Below are 20,733 nucleotides of genomic sequence, written 5' to 3' on the forward strand. Positions count from 1 at the left end.
ATTTATTTTCTCACATTTACCCCTGACCTTTATTCCCCTTTGGTTGGGCATCTTTTCTTCATATCTACACTTGCCCGAGTCAAGTAAGCATTGTCTTTATGCCACATTACAGCATGACTGCAGTGTAAATAAGCTGCAATGAGTTGTGGTGCCAATGCCTCACCATTTGAAAGGTAGCGATTACATCCATATTTAATCTTTTATTCTCCAAAAATAAACATCCGCTCTCTGTAACTCACAGCCACAGCTACTGGAATGATCCACTATTTCCAGAATATTCTACAGGTGAATTCACTCAGGGTTAAAATGATCATTAAACATGGAATCAAATAGTCTTTGGAACACACCATTATTCATTCATCTCATTGACGATTGCTTGTTAAACTAGGATCTATTCATTTCTTTCTCTTTGCCCACGCTTTTTTGGGGCAAATATCATGATTCCTGGGCCCTACATTTTTATCTGCTTTAAAATACTCTAATGTTCACTAACTCAATAATATTCACAATTTATTTGATCCAATTCTTCAAATCCTATTTATTTTTAAGTCACTAGAGGATTGCCTATATAGCCTTAGTGTCGTAAACAATAATTATATTATCAGGAAAGTACCGCTTCCCAAAGGACCTCAGAAGCAATGTGACAGAAAAGGACACAAAGTGCTGGAGTAAATCAGCGGGTCAAACAGCATTCCTGGAGATCATGGATAGGTGACGTTTCAGGTCAGGACCCTTCTTCAGTTTATTTGGGGGGATGAAAGCTGGAAGAAATCCTGTGCTCTGTGCTATATGAAGCAATGTTCTTCGTGAGCTTCACCATTATGAAGGATAGACAGCAAGCTGTACGGTTTCAGTAGAATGTATCATGGTACCACCAATAACAGCTTGCATTTTATAAAGCACATTTATTTTGGCAATGAATTTAATTAGAAAATCGGACACTGTTTCCATATTTTGTATCACAAAGCAGCTCACTAATTTTGCACATTTATATTTTTGCTATGTTCTCCAAATTTCTTTAAATTACTTTATTGGCTAAGATCAAGATGGATTACCTGATGGACATGTTGTGGGTTGCCGTCCCTAAAGCTCTTCTGCCAAAGATAGAAAGGCTGTAACAAAGGGTTACCAGAGGGGAGTCTCCATCACTCCTCACAGGCTGTAACATAACATAGAACAAGGCAGCATTACAAGCAGTTCACAACCGATACACTTGGCAGTACAATTTAGACACAGAATCACACAATGTGGAAGATCATTCAACCCATCATGTCTGTAATGGCTGTATGCCTGCTCTTTCCCCAGAGCCCAGCATTTTTTTCATTTAAAAAAAAAAGATAGATATCCTATTTCCTTTTCATCTCTATTTCAAGCAACACATTCCAGATCTTAACAACTCGCTGCTTCAGAAGAAAATTCTTGTTTTTCTCCTGATTGTTTCATTTGAGCTGGCCTATTAAAAAATAAATAAAAATAAAGTTTGTTTGAGTGGAACAGAGAAAGTGATAGGAAAGAAAACAGGAATCAGTAATGGGCCAAATAGCCCCTCAAGCATGTTCTTCGACAATGAATTGGACACTGAACATCCATGCATTTCAGTTCTGTAACCGTTCATGCACTTCCCTTATTAAAAAATGTTCAATCTCAGTAAGAGGGCAGGAGACTAAATGTCAATTTCTCTACATCGGCAAGACCAAACGCAGGCTCGGCGATCGTTTCGCTCAACACCTTCGCTCAGTCCGCCTTAACCAACCTGATCTCCCAGTGGCTGAGCACTTCAACTCCCCCTCCCACTCCCAGTCTGACCTTTCTGTCATGTCATAGTGAGGCCCACCGCAAATTGGAGGAACAGCACCTCATATTTCGCTTGGGCAGCTTGCAGCCCAACGGTATGAACATTGACTTCTCCAACTTTAGATAGTTCCTGTCTCTCTCCTTATCCCCCCCTCCCCTTCCAGTTCTCCCACCGTCTTCCTGTCTCCACCTATATCCTTTCTTTGTCCCGCCCCCCTGACATCAGTCTGAAGAAGGGTCTCGACCCGAAACGTCACCCATTCCCTCTCTCCTAGATGCTGCCTGACCTGCTGAGTTACTCCAGCATTTTGTGATACCTCCAATCTCAGTCATGACATTGAGTTGACCTTCCAAGCCTCAAAGGCTTTTAGGAAGATTGAGCTCCTGGTCCATCATCCTTGACATGACAAAGTGCATCTAGGCAACATTCCTCTAACTAATAGGCACTGTTCTCCCGTTCTGCACTCCACTAACAGAGAAATAGCCCCGCCATATTCATTCTTTCAATTCCTTTAATCATCTTAAATAGCTCAACTACAACACCCGTTAATTTGCTAAACTCAAGGGATACAATCCTAATTCATAACCCAATCCTAAACTCCAGATTGTAGTGGTTAGTCTGCGACACAGTTCATCAAAGGCCAAACATCCTTTGTGAGTCGCAGTGGATTGAATCAAACATCGAACATAGTACTTCATCGAGGCGTACAATTTGTGTTCATTGTATTCCGTATTTAATTTGCTTTGAGACATTAATAGCAAGAAGGTAAAAATAAAATTCACGTGGGAGAGAGTGAATGATAATACCTAAGAGATTCACAAGAATGAAATCTTTCCACACATCAGCAATTATTAACTTTCATAAAAGTGAAAATAGACTCGTGGTGCACTGATCACATGAAAACAACAGATTCCTCTGGGTTCTCTTTCGGCTGCAGGGATTAAAGACTGGAACTGCAAAATTATTCGCTAGGCAGTAAAACCCAGTTTTACTTCTGATACTGTGCATTGTGATGTGAGAAAGAGGAAGAGTGTTGGAGAATCTGTTAGACAGGGGTGACATGGTAACCTTGTGCCTCACAGCAGTGTCCTGGGTTCAATCCAGACTTCTGGTGCCATTTATGAGGAGTTTGCATGTTCTCCCTGTGTCCATATGGGTTTCCTTTGGGTGCTTTGGTTTCCTCCCAAATCCCAAAGTTCTGTGGGTTAGTAGGTTCACTATCCACTAGTAATTGCCTCTAGTGCGTAGATGAGTGGTAGAATTTGAGGGAAGTTGATATGAATTTAGGGAAAATGAAATGGAATGAATCGATGGGTAGATGATTGTCTGGTGGACGCACTGGCGTAAGGGCTTATTTCCATGCTATGTAACTATGACAGTGAAATTTCATATTTTCATATCTCCTGACAACATAGAAGGGGCCATTCAGCCCATCAAATCTATGCCATCTCCCAGAGAAATCCATGTGCTTACATTTATTTGGCTGTCTTTAATATAGTGACATGACTCAAACGGGATTCACAAATTTATGATAATAAATAAGCATTGAGACAAAGAAGGAAAAGCCTGGACAGCAAGGGTTAAAATTAAAAGAAATAAAGACCTGCATTTCTGAAGTACATTTGCAACTTCAGGATGTCCAAGTGTTATTTATAATCACTGAAGTATTAATGAACTGTAGTCATTGTTATTGGCGAGAGGCAGGAAACATGTTCCCAATGTTGGGGGAGTCCAGAACCAGGGGCCACAGTATAAGAATAAGGGGTAGGCCATTTAGAACGGAGATGAGGGAAAACATTTTCACTCAGAGAGTTGTAAATCTGCCTCAGAAGGCAGTGGAGGCCAATTCTCTGGATGCTTTCAAGAGAGAGCTAGATAGAGCTCTTAATGATAGTGCAGTCAGGGGGTATGGGGAGAGGGCAGGAACGGGGTACTGATTGTGAATGATCAGCCATGATCACATTGAATGGCAGTGCTAGCTCGAAGGGCCGAATGGCCTACTCCTGCACCTATTGTCTATTGTCTAAAATGTGGCAGCCAATTCGTGAACAGAAGGCTCTTAAGAGCAGCAAAGTGTTAATGATCAGTCGGGAGACCAGGAGGAACTTCCCCTTTCGCATTTGACCTCGGCTTCTATAATTCCCTATCATATCGAATCCATGGCTAATTATCAAAAAGACCTGGAATTAAACTGGATGAATGAAATGAGCAATACAATTGCATTGTGCACCTTTGTCCTTTTACTGTTGCAGTGTTGGATCCATTCCAGGTAGGTATTGCAGAAGCTGGCTCTTGAGATTCCCTTGAGGCAATGATCATAGTCCTCATCAATGTTCATGTTAAACACTGCTGGGTCCCTGTCGATGTAATTCCACGCTGTGCAGGGATGCAGTGCCTCCTGTATGGATTCGTTGGTCAACCAGTCTTCCAGTTTCAGAGAATGAATCAAGTAGTATATTATGCTCTGCAAAGAGAATTTTATTAACATACAATTTGAACCCCATGCCATCCTAAATAAGCTTATCTCGAGGTCATAGAGTCATGTAGCATGGAAACAGGGCTTCATCCCACTGAAGGTACACACAAAACGCTGGAGTAACTCAGCAGGACAGGCAGCATCTCTGGGCTGAACATCAAACATGCATTTGCACTAAATCAACACTATTCCCATTCCATTCTCCCTGCATTTACAACTCCCCCTGATTCTACCACTCACCTGCACATTTGGAGCTTTTTACAGTCTCAATTAACCCACTGACCCACAAGTCTTTGGTATGTTGTAAGAAACCAGGAATAGCTGCACCATTGTGTACTTATAGCAGATGATATTTTAGTTGGAAATGGCTCAAAGGAGACATTAAGATGTGATCTGAATGCTGTTCTTAGTCGTGGTTTAACATTAGAATACGAGTAAAACACTGAAAACATTATTTTCAAGCAGTTACTTCAAGAACGTTAATATAGATTGTCATCACAAGGTGCTTGACAGTAACGATGGGGAAATGGACAATGAGATAGAGAGAGAGATAATGGGAACAGCGACCAAATGCATGGTAAAGGGGCTGTTTTAATAGGAAAGAGCAAGTCATGGAGAGGCAGAGAAGCTGAGGAAGTGAACTCTAATATTCCGAGGCCAAGGACAAAGAATAAACTGTGGGCAAATGTTTCTCATTTCTCATCCTGACGGCTTCCATTATTGTTTGTGACAGATGTAATTTCCATAAGACCATAAGATGTAGGAGCAAAATTTGGACTTTTTGGCCCATTGAGTCTGCTCTGCCATTCGATCATTGCTAATCTGTTTTTCCCTCTTATCCCCATTCTCCTGCTTTATCCCAGTAACCTTTGATGCCCTTACTAATGAAGGACCTATCAATCTCCGCTTTAAAAAATCACAATGACTTGACCTTTACTGACGTGAAGCAGGAAACAATCAAGTGCTCTGGTGTGTCATGTTTGTCATGACAGAAAGTTCTAAAAACTATTCCAGCCCGAGATTCCTCGATTAACTGCCTTGCCCTGCTTGTTGTCACTATTCACTCACAATTCACCCATGCATCTGGCTATGGTCATCATTTGCACATAGTCTCCACTTCAGTCACACTTTCACCATTCAGCTCGCACCTGACTCTTGTTTGTCACACTTTCCCTCTGAGAGAATAATGGTACCAGTTGTAGCTCAATGGTTCGCACTCTCACCTCTTGAAGCGGAAGGTGATGAGTTCAAGCCCAATTACAGACACTTGAGCATAAACTTACACGTCAGTACAATGGTAAGGCAGGTACTGCAATGTCAGAGGTACCATTTGTTGGACTAAATTTTAAACCAATGGACAGAATAGCCTAATTCTGCTGCTATGACTTATGAACATGATAGTATACTATTGTTGTCAAAGGTTTCGTTTGAGCAATTTCCCCCATTTAAAGGATTGCATGACTAATTAAAAACTGCATTAAACATGCTGATCTTCCCTTCATTCTTTGTAATTAGGGTTGATAATGATTCTGGCGCTCAAATTAATTTTTAATAACTGATTGATCTTTGTGGTAGTAACATTCCCTCTCAACATTGATGTCAGATTTCACAGAACGGGCTGCATGGAGTTTCAGTAATTATTATTTATGCTTTGCTAGTTTCAACCGCAGTAAAATCTGGTGAGTTGAAAAAAATGTTCAATTAACGATCAATCAGAGTCAAATAGGGAACTACGTAATAATATCACGGTCACTGGCATCCCAGATTATAGAAATGTAAAACCTTCTGTTACATTCTTGAAACAATGTCTGTTGTGGAAATGCTCCCTGCCAGAACTTCCTCTCCATATCTTGTGGAACACTGATAACCACTGGGAGCCATTGACAATTTATGATTTGCTGTATAACAATGTATAAAATTGTGGTTTAAATTATTTAGTAAGACTGTGTGGTTGATGTAGTGTGATTAACGTTGCTGATGCAGAATGCAGAGAGGCAGGGCAAGAGAGAAGGGAAAACTGTGAATGCTGGAAGTCTGAAATAAAAGCAGAAAATGCTGAAAACACTCAGCAGGTCAGCCAGCACCTGTGGAGAGAGAAACTGCATTAATAGTTTATACCATGCTGGCTAATGTTGGTGGTTCAGATTGGAACAGTTGGTGATCAATCTCTTCAACTGCTCAAATCCAAGATTTTCTCAGCTTGCACTGTCGAACAAGAAAGTCTGGGACCCATTGATTGATTCCGAGTCCTGACTCTGTTAGTTTGCTCCACTGCTAGGGTCTCTGGAATTCAACTGAAGAGCTCAGTCTTGCTGAGATTCCCCAGAATTCTGCTGCAGAATTACCATTTTGGATCCTGTGCCAAGTTTCATATGGAACAGGATCTGACACCTAATAGATTAACTGGAGCTGCAGGAGCTCAAAATGTACTCTGTGACTTAATAAACATTACTTGGCTATCCTTTAATTCATTTCATTATTTAAATATGTTTTGAATTCATCTTGTTTATCGTCTGTGAAAATGCAAGAGATGTATAAAACAATTATAAGAACCACTTATAGTCCCAGATAAGTGGAGGTGAGAGGGTCAGCAGCCAATGGTTAAGGGGATGGAGCTAGGGACTGAAATGTTTCCATCATAACTGGAAAGGTGTTCCAGGTTTTAAGGATGTACAGAAGCAGGGCAAGTTGAAGAGAAAATCCGAAATGTTCATTGTCCTTTTCTATATGGATGGTATCTGACCTGTTGACTCTGGCCAGGGTTTTCTGTTCTTAACTCCATCCTACCATATCCCACTCACATTTACATCAATGGTTACATGTCATGGCCAGCTTTGTGATACCTCTCTCTGCGACTCCATGTACAGTAAAGTGAACAGACCTGACTCGACCATTCTTGACTGCTTGCTAAACATTCTTTAACCCCGTCGCTAAGAATTTTATAATTAGTAAACAAACCATTCAATTAAATATTTTTTTTAAACAATTTTTTAAACAGCCTATGATTTTGCTCACAGCAGTGCTCTGAGCATAATTTTTCTATTTTTGTTGACAACTCTACGGATAGTAGGTAGTGTTTAATTAGGACACTTGGAAGGATTTTTCCAATGTATTCATCACCTCAGAGGCACTTTGCTATCTTCTACTTCTGATTTATTGTCCGAGTGAAACTTTGATTAAAGCTGGGTTATAGACCTCCAACGCAACTTATTACTTTGGCGGGCGTAGTAGAAAGAATCCTAAAGCAACTGGAGAAATGGATACAAAACACCTACTTATAAAGCAAAATAACTTACTGGCATACTACTACCTTTACATAATAGGTGATGAGCATCTTTCTCAGATCAAACATCTGTAGCATACACGCTGCATTGTTGTCACTGATGCTGTAGCCTTCCAGTACATATTTTGATGATGTAACTTCCCAGGCCAGCCAGCGCTGGATAAAAGCTGCATTGAATGACAGCATGTGAGGCAAATGTCCTGGCTCACAGCAGCAGCAGCAACCCTCATCATCCTCAGCTCCCTCCGTTATTGCTTCAACCTCCCTCTGTTGACAGTATGTACCTGAAAAAAACCAGACATTATACCGCATGTGCAATACATGTGCAATGTATGTGCAATATGTGCCTGACAATACGTACTGGGCAATATATCGTGCACAATATTTACTGCACAATATGCATGTCATTCCAATATGTATCATGCAATACACCCCTTTCGAAATGTCCAGTTCAACATGAATTGTATGACACAGAAAATTTACAATAATCAGTAAATTGATTTAAAATATGCCTACCCTGACAATGTAACAAATGTAACAGCAAATTAGATGGATTTCCAGTCATAAGGTTTAGAGAAGAACACAAAATGTCCATCCGTTAGCTTGATGTCTGATACTGGTCACTTAAATTGCATTTTCTGTTGTCTCTCAGATGCTGACATCCATCTTATTATAGATACAGTGACAAGGGAACTTCTCATTTCTGTCTGTCTGTCTATCTGTCAAACAGCCTTTCACGCCATCTCCAATTACAAATAGTAAATAAAGTATATGAAAAATGCTTGTGAAAATTATATCTGTTTTTATAAAAAACAATGATTTTTGCTCAAAATCTGCTCACTGCAGGCTCTGAAGCGTTTAAGATTAGTCTTCAAATTTTATTCATAACATTTCTGAAAGTTATGTAGGTCAGGTAGGCCTAGTGACATTTAACCAGGACACTTGCTGATATTTCTCCAATACATCTCCTCAACTCTCTTCCAAACAAATGTCATAAAAATAATCACCCAGAAATGCCAACACTATTTCTCACCACACGTAGAGTCTTGGAGCCAAACAGCCTGGAAATAGGCTTTCCGGCCTAACCCATAAGGTCATTAGGTCATAAGTGATAGGAGGAGAATTAGGTCATTCGGCCCATCAATTCTACTCCCCCATTCAATCATGGCTGATTTATCTCTCCTTCCTAACCCCATTTTCCTGCCTTCTCCCCATAACCCTTGACACCCGTACTAATCAACAATCTATCTCCGCCTTAAATATATCCACTGACTTGGCCTCCACAGCCTCCTGTGGCAATAGAAGGTTGCCTGACAATATAACCAAATAAAGTGACAAGGGCATCTGGTTTTGTGGAGTTGCGCCACCATCATATCCCTAGTAAACACCAGGCTTATCTGCTCACAGTCGAGCCAATCTATAGCCCCAACTTTATGAGTGACTAAACCAAGTGGACCCGTTGGGCCCAAACCTCTCCTGCATTGGTGTAGCACCCTCCCCCCCCCTCCCCCTTCCCCCCATCCTCCCCCCTTCTTCCATTAGCACCAAATGGACGACAGTGAGTAAAGTGGGCCTAAAATTGTCGCGCTATTGTGTACCGTTTTGGCTGTGGTTCAAGAACGAACAAACAAACAAACAAACGAGTTTTAGTATATAGATGTTTAAAATCAACTCTGCTATCTTCTCAAAATACGGGTAAATTCCACAGACCTGCATTTACTGTTATGTCTTCTGCTGAATCTTTTATTGTTCTAGACAAATACTAAAATGCCCATGGTACCACTCAAGTTTGATTTAGAATTACTCTGGTGTATTTATATCCTTGCATTAAATTTTTATTCTTCATAGTTCTGCATTCATGACTGAATAAAATATCAATTATTGAGACAGCTACAAACATCATTCAGTGAAGATTCCAAATTAGAATATTTTAGCTTGTTTTGCACTAATCTGTGCAGCTCCTGTATTACTGAGAACTTAATGTTATGCTTGAGCAACTAAACAGAGAAATAATTTGAACATGGAAATACAGAACAAAGTACAACTTCAAATGATCGGCAAAACATCCACCTGTCAACTTGGCAAGTATGAATATGTAATTTGTCAATAAAATACAACATGAGGGGTATATATCGGGTAGTTGCACAGAGTCGTACCCAGAGTAGGGAAATCGAGGACCAGAGGACATAGGTTCAAGGTGAAGGAGAAAAGATTTTAAAGGAATCTGAGGGGTAACTTTCTCACACAAGGGTGGTGGGTGTATGGAATAAGCTGCCAGAGAAAGTAGTTGAGGCAGGGACTACCCCAATGTTTAAGAAACAGTTAGACAGGTACATGGATAAGACAGGGTTGGAGGGATAGAAACATAGAAAACAGGTGCAGGAGGAGGCCATTTGGCCCTTCGAGCCAGCACCGCCATTCATTGTGATCATGGCTGATCATCCACAATCAGTCACCCGTGCCTGACTTCTCCCCATATCCCTTGATTCCGCTAGCCCCTAGAGCTCTATCTAACTCTCTTTTAAATTCATCCAGTGAATTGGCCTCTACTGCCTTCTGTGGCAGAGAATTCCACAAATTCGCAACTTTGTGGGTGAAAACGTTTTTCCTCATCTCAGTTTTAAATGGCCTCCCCTTTATTCTTAGACTGTGGTTCTGGACTCCCTCAACACTGGCAATATGTTTTCTGCATCTAGCTTGGATATGGACGAAGCGCAAACAGGTGGGACTAGTGTAGCTGAAACACGTTGGCCGGTGTGGGCAAGTTGGGCCGATGGGCCTGTTTCCACACTGTATCACTCTATGATGTTTTAGATGTGATAGAATCGGAGGGGCAAGAGGTGGGGGTGTTGCATTGCTTGTCAGGGAGGATATCACAGCAGTGCTTTGGCAGGACAGACTAGAAGGCTCGATTAGGGAGGCTGTTTGGGTGGAACTCAGAAATGAGAAAGGCTTAGCAACAGTTATAGGGGTGTATTATAGACCGCCAAATAGGGAACGAGAATTGGAAGAGCAAATATGTAAGGAGATAGCAGATATTAGTAGTAAGCACAGAGTAGTGATTGTGGGTGATTTCAATTTTCCGTACATAGACTGGGAATCACATTCTGTTAAGGGGCTGGATGGTTTGGAGTTTGTAAAATGTGTGCAGGATAGTTTTTTGCAGCAATACGTAGAGGTATCTACCAGAGAAGGGGCAGTGTTGGACCTCCTGTTAGGAAATGAGACGGGTCAGGAGACGGAGGTATGTGTTGAGGAGCACTTTGGGTCTAGTGATCACAATGCCATTAGTTTCAATATAATTATGGAGAAGGTCAAATCTGGACCAAGGGTTGAGATTTTGGATTGGAGAAAGGCTAATTTTGAGGAGATGAGAAAGGATTTAAAAGGAGTGAAATGGGACATTTTGTTTTATGAAAAGGATATAATAGAGAAATGGAGGATATTTAAAGGTGAAATTTTGAGAGTACAGAGTCTTTATGTCCCTGTTCGGTGGAAAGGAAAGAATAATAATTTGAAAGAGCCGTGGTTTTCCAGGGAAATTGGACACGGTTCGGAAAAAGAGGGAGATATACAATAAATATAAGCGGCAGGGAGTAAATGAGGTTCTTGAGGAATATAAAGAATGTAAAAGGAATCTTAAGAAGGAAATTAGAAAAGCGAAAAAGAGATATGAGGTTGCTTTGGCAAGTATTGTAAAAGTAAACCCCAAGGGGTTCTACAGATATGTCAATAGCAAAAGGATAGCGAGGGATAAAATTGGTCCATTAGAGAGTCAGAGTGGACAGCTATGTGCTGAGCCGGAAGAAATGGGGGAGATATTAAACAATGTAGGTTAATTGGCTGGGTAAATGTAAAAATTGTCCCTAGTGGGTGTAGGATAGTGTTAATGTACGGGGATCGTTGGGCGGCACGGACTTGGTGGGCCGAAAAGGCCTGTTTCCGGCTGTATATATATGATATGATATGATTAAACAATTTCTTTTCTTCGGTATTCACCGAGGAGAAGGATATTGAATTATGTGAGGTAAGCGAAACAAGTAGAGTAGTGATGGAAATTATGAGGATCAAAGAAGAGGAGGTACGGGCACTTTTGAAAAATATAAAAGTGGATAAGTCTCCAGGTCCTGATAGGATATTCCCTAGGACATTGAGGGAAGTTAGTGCAGAAATAGCAGGGGCTATGGCGGAAATATTTCAAACGTCATTAGAAACTGGGATGGTGCCGGAAAATTGGCGCATTGCGCATGTTGTGCCTTTGTTTAAAAAAGGTTCTAAAAGTAAACCTAGCAATTATAGACCTGTTAGTTTGACGTCTGTGGTGGGAAAATTAATGGAAAAGATACTTAGGGACAATATATATAAGCACATGGATAAACAAGGCCTGATTAGAAACAGTCAACATGGATTTGTGCCTGGAAGGTCATATTTGACTAATCGTCTTGAATTTTTTGAAGAGGTTACCAGGGAAATTGATAAGGGCAAGGCTGTGGATGTTGTCTATATGGACTTCAGTAAGGCATTTGACAAGGTTCCACATGGAAGGTTGATTAAGAAGGTTAAATCGTTGGGTATTAATAGTGAGGTTGCAAGATGGATTCAACAATGGCTGAATGGGAGATACCAGAGGGTAATGGTTGACAACTGTATGTCAGGTTGGAGGCCAGTGTCTAGTGGAGTACCCCAAGGATCTGTGTTGGGTCCACTGTTGTTTGTCATTTGGCAAATTGGATTAGTAAGTATGCAGATGATACTAAGATAGGTGGTGTAGTTAATAATGAAGTAGATTTTCAAAGTCTACAGAGAGATTTGGGCCTTTTGGAAGGGTGGGCTGAAAGATGGCAGATGGAGTTTAATGCTGATAAGTGTGAGGTGCTGCATTTTGGTAGGACAAATCAAAATAGGACGTACAGGGTAAATGGTAGGGAATTGAGGAATGCAGTGGAACAGAGGGATCTGGGAATAACTGTGCATTGTTCCCTGAAGGTGGAATCTCATGTGGATAGGGTGGTGAAGAAGGTGTTTGGTATGCTTGCCTTTATAAATCAGAGCATCGGCCGAATCTGGAGTATGGTGTGCAGTTCTGGTCGCCAAATTATAGGAAGGATGTCGACAAAATGGAGAGGGTACAGAGGAGATTTACTAGAATGTTGCCTGTGTTTCAGCACTTAAGCTACAGAGAGAGGTTGAACAGGTTGGGTCTTTATTCTTTGGAGCGTAGAAGGTTGAGGGGGGACTTGATAGAGGTTTTTTAAATTTTAAGAGGGACGGACAGAGTTGACGTGGGTAGGCTTTTCCCTTTGAGAGTGGGGAAGATTCCAACAAGGGGACATAACTTCAGAATTAAGGGACAAAAGTTTAGGGGTAACATGAGGGGTAACTTCTTTACTCAGAGGGTGGTGGCGGTGTGGAATGAGCTTCCGGTGGAAGTGGTGGAGGCAGGCTCGATTTTATTATTTAAGAGTAAATTGGATAGGTATATGGATAGGAGGGGATTGGAGGGTTATGGTCTGAGAGCAGGTAGATGAGACTAGGTCAGTGAAAGTGGTCGGCGTGGACTGGTAGGGCTGAACGGGCCTGTTTCCGTGCTGTAATTGTTATATGGTTATATGACTTTAAAAGATAATTATACTAAGGGCATTGCAAAAGTGCTTATCTCAATGGCCGCTTGAAAAAGACATTAGCAGCCATGACAAAAACCTGTAATAGGTGTGCAGATATTTGTGGAATATTACTAACATGAAAAATATTCATCTTTATAAAATTGAAGATTTATCCAGTCAGTGAAAGTAAACAAAGTCTTGGGTTTATGTGTCCCCAGAATATCCCAAAATGCTTTGCAACCAATGATACTTTTATAGACAATAGACAATAGGTGCAGGAGTAGGCCATTCGGCCCTTCGAGCCAGCACTGCCGTTCACCGTGATCATGGCTGATCATCCACAATCAGTACCCCATTATTCCTGCCTACTCCCCATATCGCTTGACTCCGCTACCATTAAGAGCTCTATCTAACTCTCTCTTGAAAGCATCCAGGGAATAGGCCTCCACTGCCTTCTGAAGCAGAGTTCCACAGCTTCACAACTTTCTGAGTGAAAAAGTTTTTCCTCATCTCCATTCTAAATGGCCCACCCCTTATTCTTAAACTGTGGCCCCTGGTTCGGGACTCTCCCAACATCGGGAACATGTTTCCTGCCTCTAGCGTGTCCAATCCCTTAATAATCTTATATGTTTCAATAAGATCCCCTCTCATTCTTCTCAATTACGGAGTATACAAGCCCAGTTGCTCAAATCTTTCAACATAGGACAGTCCCGCCATTCCAGAAATTAACCTCGTAAACCTACACTGCACTCCCTCAATAGTAAGAATGTCCTTCCTCAAATTTGGAGACCAAAACTGCACATAATATTCCAGGTGCGGTCTCACTAGGGCCCTGTACAACTGCAGAAGGACCTCTTTGCTCCGATAGTCAACTCCTCTTGTTATGAAGGCCAACATTCCATTGGCTTTCTTCACTGCCTGCTGTACCTGCATGCTTACTTTCAGTGACTGATGAACTAGGACACCCAGGTCTCGTTGTACTTCCCCTTTTCCTAACTTAACACCATTCAGATTATAATCTGCCTTCCTGTTCTTACCACCAAACTGGATAACCTCACATTTATCCACATTAAACTGCATCTGCCATGCATCCGCCCACTCACACAACCTGTCCAAGTCACCCTGCATCCTCATACCATCCTCCTCACAGTTCACACTGCCGCCCAGCTTTGTGTCATCTGCAAATTTGCTAATGTTACTTTTAATCCCTTCATCCAAGTCATTAATGTATATTGTAAATAGCTGCAGTCCCAGCACCGAGCCTTGCGGTACCCCACTAGTCACTGCCTGCCATTCTGAAAGGGACCCATTGATCCCCACTCTTATGTTTCCTGACTGCCAATCAATTTTCTATCCATGTCAGTACCCCACCCCCAATACCATGTGCTCTAATTTTGCCCACTAATCTCCTATGTGGGACCTTACCTGTAATTTCACATGTAATTAGAGTTGCACTATTAAAATTTATTTACCAATTTTCAAACAAGTTCCCCTTTGAGGAAGTGATATAATAACGACAGTCGAGAATGATGAATGGCAGAGATAGGAGAGTCTAGGACCAGCGGTCCTAGAATTAAAAGGCGCTCTTTTAGAAAGGAGGTGAGGAGGGACTTCTTTAGTCAGAGGGTAGTTAATCTGAGGACCTCATTTCCACAGAGGGCTGTGGAGGCCAAGTCAGTGGATTTTTTAAGGCAGGGATGAACAAATTCGTGATAAGAATGGGTGTCATGGGTCATGGGGAGAAAGCAGGAAAATGGGATTAGGAGGCAGAGATCAGCCATGCTTGAATGGCGGAGTAGACTTGATGGGCCGAATGGCCTAATTCTACTCCTACAACCTGTGAACTTGTGACATCTATCTTTTGGTGACACTGGTTGAGTGACAAATACTGGCCTACAGATGGGAGAGCTGCACTGGACTTTCTCCAACAAAGGCAATGGAAACTTTGACCTGAAACAGCATATGCCACTTTGCAAACATTGCATTCAAATGACAGTGGCCCTGAAAGTCCTTTGCAGAACTCCAGGGCACAGTAGAAAACAAAGAAGACATCGCAAAGTGCAGACCATTATAAATGCACTCATGAGAAGTTTATCCTTTGGAGATCTCATTGGCAAACTCCCAGCCAAAACAGGGTTTCAGCCCTGGTTTTGTGTATTTAGTGCAGGGGCTTCCAAACGTTTCAGCATGAGGGCCACATTATATATTTGGCACATTTTTGCGGGCCGTAGGAAAATATAAAGAAATGTCAGTTTTATAAATTTAATGAGGTTTATATGGCAAAAAATAAATAATATTCATTTTAAAAGAGCTTGAAATATTGGAATATATATGTACCGTAGGTATACAATTATTTATAAAACATAAAAAATACAGTGACCACCAGTGGGCATGCAGACAGTATAGAAATATCATATGATATAATGGCGGAGTGACCACATGCGTGCCACCGTCGCAGTGACTCACAGGTGGGCACTCTGCTAAGAAATCATTAAAATTTAAAATTATTATTAGGTCGGCAGCTGCATAGAAGCCCTCAACCTGATAGCCTATCTGACGTGTAAGTTCGGAAACTGCCGAGATCAGCCCTGAAGACCGGAGAACCGAGGAGGAGGGAGCCGCTGGCGACGACGGACATGATGAGTGGGCCAGTAGGTTAGGGGTAATGCCTCCAGTGCCTGCAAGGTCGGCTGCAGAAGGTGTTTCCCCCGGGACACACAGGCGGTCGGTCGGGTGATCGACAGGCCAAGCCAGTCGAGACCGACGGAGGAGGCCCTGCAGCAGCCTGGGGCTCGCCTGGATCAGGAGCTGCTCCAGTACATCCTGCATGCAGACCTGACTTTGGACTTTTTGTAAACGCCGCCAAAATATGGTCGTGCACGTGTGATATATGTTAAAAGAACTCCACTGTGCAGTGCACACGTGACAATAAACCACCATTCCTATAGGCCGCTAAAAAGATTTTTTTAAATTCCCACGCTGCCACAGAACCCGCAGCACGAAACGTGCTTGCTGCGGGCTGAATAAAATCTCGTGGCAGCGCGCGGGCCACAGTTTGAAGACTGCTGATTTAGTGTCATACAAAAACCATAGCCAGCTGAATGTACAATTTTTCACTCGCTTGACAAGTCCCTCTGACTCCTTGTGTGAACTTGCTAACATCTATACATTCGGTAGAAAGCACTGCCTGTACCTGGAAGCACATTGTGGTTTGATTGTGGTATGCCATCTTATGGGCTGGCTGCAGAGAATGCTCCTGCAGTGTTGGCAGCTGTGAGCTGTGAGTGTCAATAGAAAATCAGTGTCAGCAGGGCAGCTGACATTCTTTGCATTTGCAAACTTTGATACATATGTCTTTCACAATCAGTGATAGGATGGCCGACAATGCTATTGCATGGTATTAAATAGTAGTATAGAAGCTGTAGACCACTATCCCTGGCAGTGTAGAACCCACACAGCACAGACTATGGAGACATAAGGGAATATAGAGCTCAATCACCATGGTGCGATGATCCACATAATTCTGGCTCAGTTGCAAGACTGCAACCAGCCAAGCCACAGGTGACAATTGGTATGTTTTATCATTAGTAACAAACAGAAGCAATCAATTAAACTGGCTCGTGTTTTTCAGTCAATAGATGAAAAATTAGAAGTATCAGAGATAAAGACCTCTGTTCATCTTGTTCACCTTCTGCCATCCAAGGAGTTACAAGACACAATAATAACATGCTAATTGGAGCAATCTGTCGCTATTGATTCATCAATGACAGGTCTAGACACAAAGAATTGAGACATCCATGCAACAAATAACCATAACTAGACCAAGTAGACCCGTTCGGCCCAAACCTCTCCTGCATTGGGGCAGCACCCTCTCCTTCCCCCCCCTCCTTCCCCCCTCCCTTCCCCTCCTCCTCTCTCCCTTCCCCTTATCCTCTCCCCACTCCAACCCCCTCTCAACCCCCCTTATCCCTCCTCCACCTCCCTCCCTCCCTCCACCCCCCTCCCTCCCTCCACCCCCCTCCACCCCCCTCCCTCCCCCTCCCTCCGCCCCCCACCCTCCCTCCACCCCCCTCCCTCCCCCTCCCTCCGCCCCCACCCTCCCCCCCTCCCTCCGCCCCCCACCCTCCCTCCACCACCTCCCTCCCTAGGAGATAGATTTAAACTTTAAAATGCGAGTAACTTTAAAAATATAACACCGATTTCAATGAAACTTCTTCCATTAGCACCAAAGGAACGACGGTGGGTAAGGTGGGCCTAAAACTGTTGTGCTATTGTGTACCATTTTGGCTGTAGTTCAGGAACAAACAAACAAACAAACGAGAGTTTTAGTATATAGATAGATACAGAAGGGAAAGCCAGCAATCTTTTGCATCCGTCTCTTACAACTTGGGGTATTACTGCTGTTCTCAATCTAGGTTTGAAGACATCTTCAATGACCCATATAAATAGGATTCTACAATATTGGTTGGCACTCATGGCCAGTTTGCTGGAGAGATTTGTTGAGGCAAAATAGCACAAAGACTCTAATTGAAAGCCATTCAATCTATTTTCACAACATGAACTATTCTTTCATCAGGAAATAACATTTAAAGGAATAATTTGGCCTAAATTAAATAAAATGCCTATTTAACATGCCACCTAGAGTTCCTATTCACCATTTCCAAATATAAAAGTATTTCAGTTTTGCACTGCTATTTTTTATCATCAACAAAAAGTATTCAATTAAACTGACGTATGTCTTTCCTGTAAAGTGTTAAAACATCAGGAATATTAATCTAGTTCACCTTCTGCCATCCTAGTAGTAAACTGTGCAATGACAACCTGCTAATTGGAGCAATCAGTCTCCATTGATTAATCTGCAACAGATCTGGACATTGGGTGACAGAATCCATTTGACTTTATGTGGCGATCAGGTTTGAGTTATTATGGAACTTGCCTCGGAATTCGAGCCCTCTGAGCTGAAACGTTACAAGGCCATTGCCGATCTCTATCAGTTGAACCAGAGCGTTGAGATAATCTGAAGCCAGGATGAAGCAATCTCCGGTGCTGTATCTTCCCCATCGACCTAGGATCAGGTCGCCACACAAGCTCTGCTGCAGTGATCTGGTTAGGTGCTCATAGAAGATTGAGTTCAGGTTGTTGTCATCAGCCCCTGAAAGTGGAAACAACACAGTGTTGTCATTCTCTGTGGATCTTAATATAACAAAATTTTGTATTCCATTTGAGAGTGACAAGTTTTAAGTCCAAAATTAGATTCTTAAACTAAATAAAGGCAATTGAATATGTTAGGTAGATGGGGAAATTTGATTAAAAGACATAATGTTAGCTATGAAGTGGCAGGTATTTATAGTGATATTTACAATTGACACAGTAATGCAATTTCTCCTGAGTTCTTTATTTGATGCATTAATGCCTATATTACAATTTAGTTTAGTTTAGTTCAGTTTAGAGACACAGTGCAGAAACAGGCCCTTTGGCCCACCAAGTCCATGCCAACAATTGATCATCCGTACACAAGTTATCCCACTAAGGGCAATTTACAGAATCCAATTAACCTACAAACCTGCACGTCTTTGGATTGCGGGAGGTAACCGGAGCAGCCGGAGAAAACCCATGGGGTCATGGGGGAACAAACAAACTCCGTACAACCCGGCTCTCCTGCGCTGTGTGGCAACAGCTCTACCGCTGTGTCACTGTGTCTCCCAGCTTGGCCAATGGCTTTGTACTTTGTCACTGGCTTATACATTTTTCTCTTCTAGTCATCAATAAGGTTTTGACATGGGCCCAGATGCATAATCACCCTCTAACTGCCCCTGAAAGTAAGCATGCAGGTACAGCAGGCAGTGAAGAAAGCTAATGGCATGTTGGCCTTCATTGGGAGAGGATTTGAGTTTAGGAGCAAGGAGGTCCTCCTGCAGTTGTACAGGGCCCTGGTGAGACCGCACCTGGAGTATTGTGTGCAATTTTGGTCTCCTAATTTGGGGAAGAACAGTATTGCTATTGAGGGAGTGCAACGTAGGTTCACCAGGTTAATTCCCGGGATGGTGGGCCTGACATAAGATGAAAGAATGGGTCGACTGGGCTTGTATTCACTGGAATTTAGAAGGATGTGAGGGGATCTTATAGAAACATATAAAATTCTTAAAGGATTGGACAGGCTAGATGCAGGAAAGGTGTTCCCGATGTTTGGGGATTCCAGTACCAGGGGTCACAGTTTAAGAATAAGTGGTAGGCCATTTAGGACTGAGATGTGGAAAAACCTTTTCACCCAGAGAGTTGTGAATCTGTGGAATTCTCTGTCACAGAAGGCAGTGGAGGCCAATTCACTGGATGTTTTCAAGAGAGAGTTAGATTTAGCTCTTAGGGCCAAAGGAATCAAGGGAAATGGGGGAAAAGCAGGAACGGGGTACTGATTTTAGATGTGTAGGGAAAAAAACCTGTAGATGCTAGTATAAATCGAAGGTAGACACAAAATGCTGGAGTAACTCAGTGGGTCAGGCAGCATCTCAGGAGAGAAGGAATGGGTGACGTTTCAGGGTCGAGACCCTTCTTCAGACTGAGACGTCACCCATTCCTTCTCTCCTGAGATGCTGCCTGACCCGCTGAGTTACTCCAGCATTTTGTTTCTACCTATTGATTTTAGCTGATTAGCCGTGATCATATTAAATGGCGGTGCTGGCTCAAAGGGCCGAATGGCCTACTCCTGCACCGATTTTTCTATGTTTCTATGTTCTATGTTTAACCCTTTTAATCTGATCTCATCCTATCACAAATATTCCCTTTGTCCCAAACATTCTTCGTCACCTTGTCTACACCTTAAAATTACATTTTATTCATCTCTTTCCCAGTTCTGATAAAACGTCTCGGACCTGAAAAGTTAATACAGTTTCTCTTTCCATAGATACTGCCTGAACTGCTGATTGTTTCCAGACTTTTCTGTCCCTTTTTAAAATTTCAGATTTCCAGAATCTATATTGATTTGATTAATAATTTTTCTGTTTTTCAATTCTATCGTCTGAATATAAACAGTGCGTTTGCTTTCTTTTAAATAGATGTAATAATCTTGGGGTACCATTATACCTCTGAGCCTTTCCTATTTGTATTCCTGTCTCAAACACTTTGTTCCATATACCCACAATCCTCGATATGAAAAAGTTACCCCTCAGGTTCCTAGCAAATCTTTTCACTCTCTCCTTAGACCTATGCCCACTAACTCGATTCCCCTACCCTGGAAAAAAGACTCTGTGCTTTCACCTTATCTATTCAGTTCATGACTTTATACGCCTCTATAAAATCACCTCTTAGCCTCCTGCGCTCCAAGGAATAAAGACCTAGCCTGCCCAACCTCTCCCTGCACCTCCAACCTCAAGTCCTAGCAACATCTCGTAAAATGGAAGATTTTGCGGAGACAGCATTGGTGATATCTCTTCGATATCCTGAGATGCCTTGCAGGTCTTAAAAAAATACAGTAGTGAAGTTGGGTTCACTGCTGTCTAGTAGACTATGTGTTTTACATCAAGTCTGAGGTCTTGATCTTCAAAGATCCTTTTCATCAATTGATCAAAGGCTGCACTGG

The 20,733-nt window shown here is 42.1% G+C and overlaps 1 protein-coding gene across 1 annotated transcript in view; it reads right to left on the minus strand.

Moving 5' to 3' along the window:
• The window catches only part of pcnx2 (pecanex 2), a 113,921-nt gene that overhangs the window by 37,998 nt on the left and 55,190 nt on the right, over window positions 1–20,733 (minus strand). Inside the window, exons 18-21 of the mRNA XM_078400031.1 lie at window positions 18,094–18,309; window positions 7,582–7,838; window positions 4,026–4,259; window positions 1,056–1,159 (exon numbers count right to left, since the gene is read on the minus strand). Of these exons, the coding sequence (XP_078256157.1) occupies window positions 1,056–1,159; window positions 4,026–4,259; window positions 7,582–7,838; window positions 18,094–18,309 (811 nt within the window). The remainder of the gene's footprint in view (window positions 1–1,055; window positions 1,160–4,025; window positions 4,260–7,581; window positions 7,839–18,093; window positions 18,310–20,733) is intronic.

Source organism: Rhinoraja longicauda, chromosome 5 (assembly GCF_053455715.1).
Source record: "Rhinoraja longicauda isolate Sanriku21f chromosome 5, sRhiLon1.1, whole genome shotgun sequence".
Classification (NCBI taxonomy): Eukaryota; Metazoa; Chordata; class Chondrichthyes; order Rajiformes; family Arhynchobatidae; genus Rhinoraja; species Rhinoraja longicauda.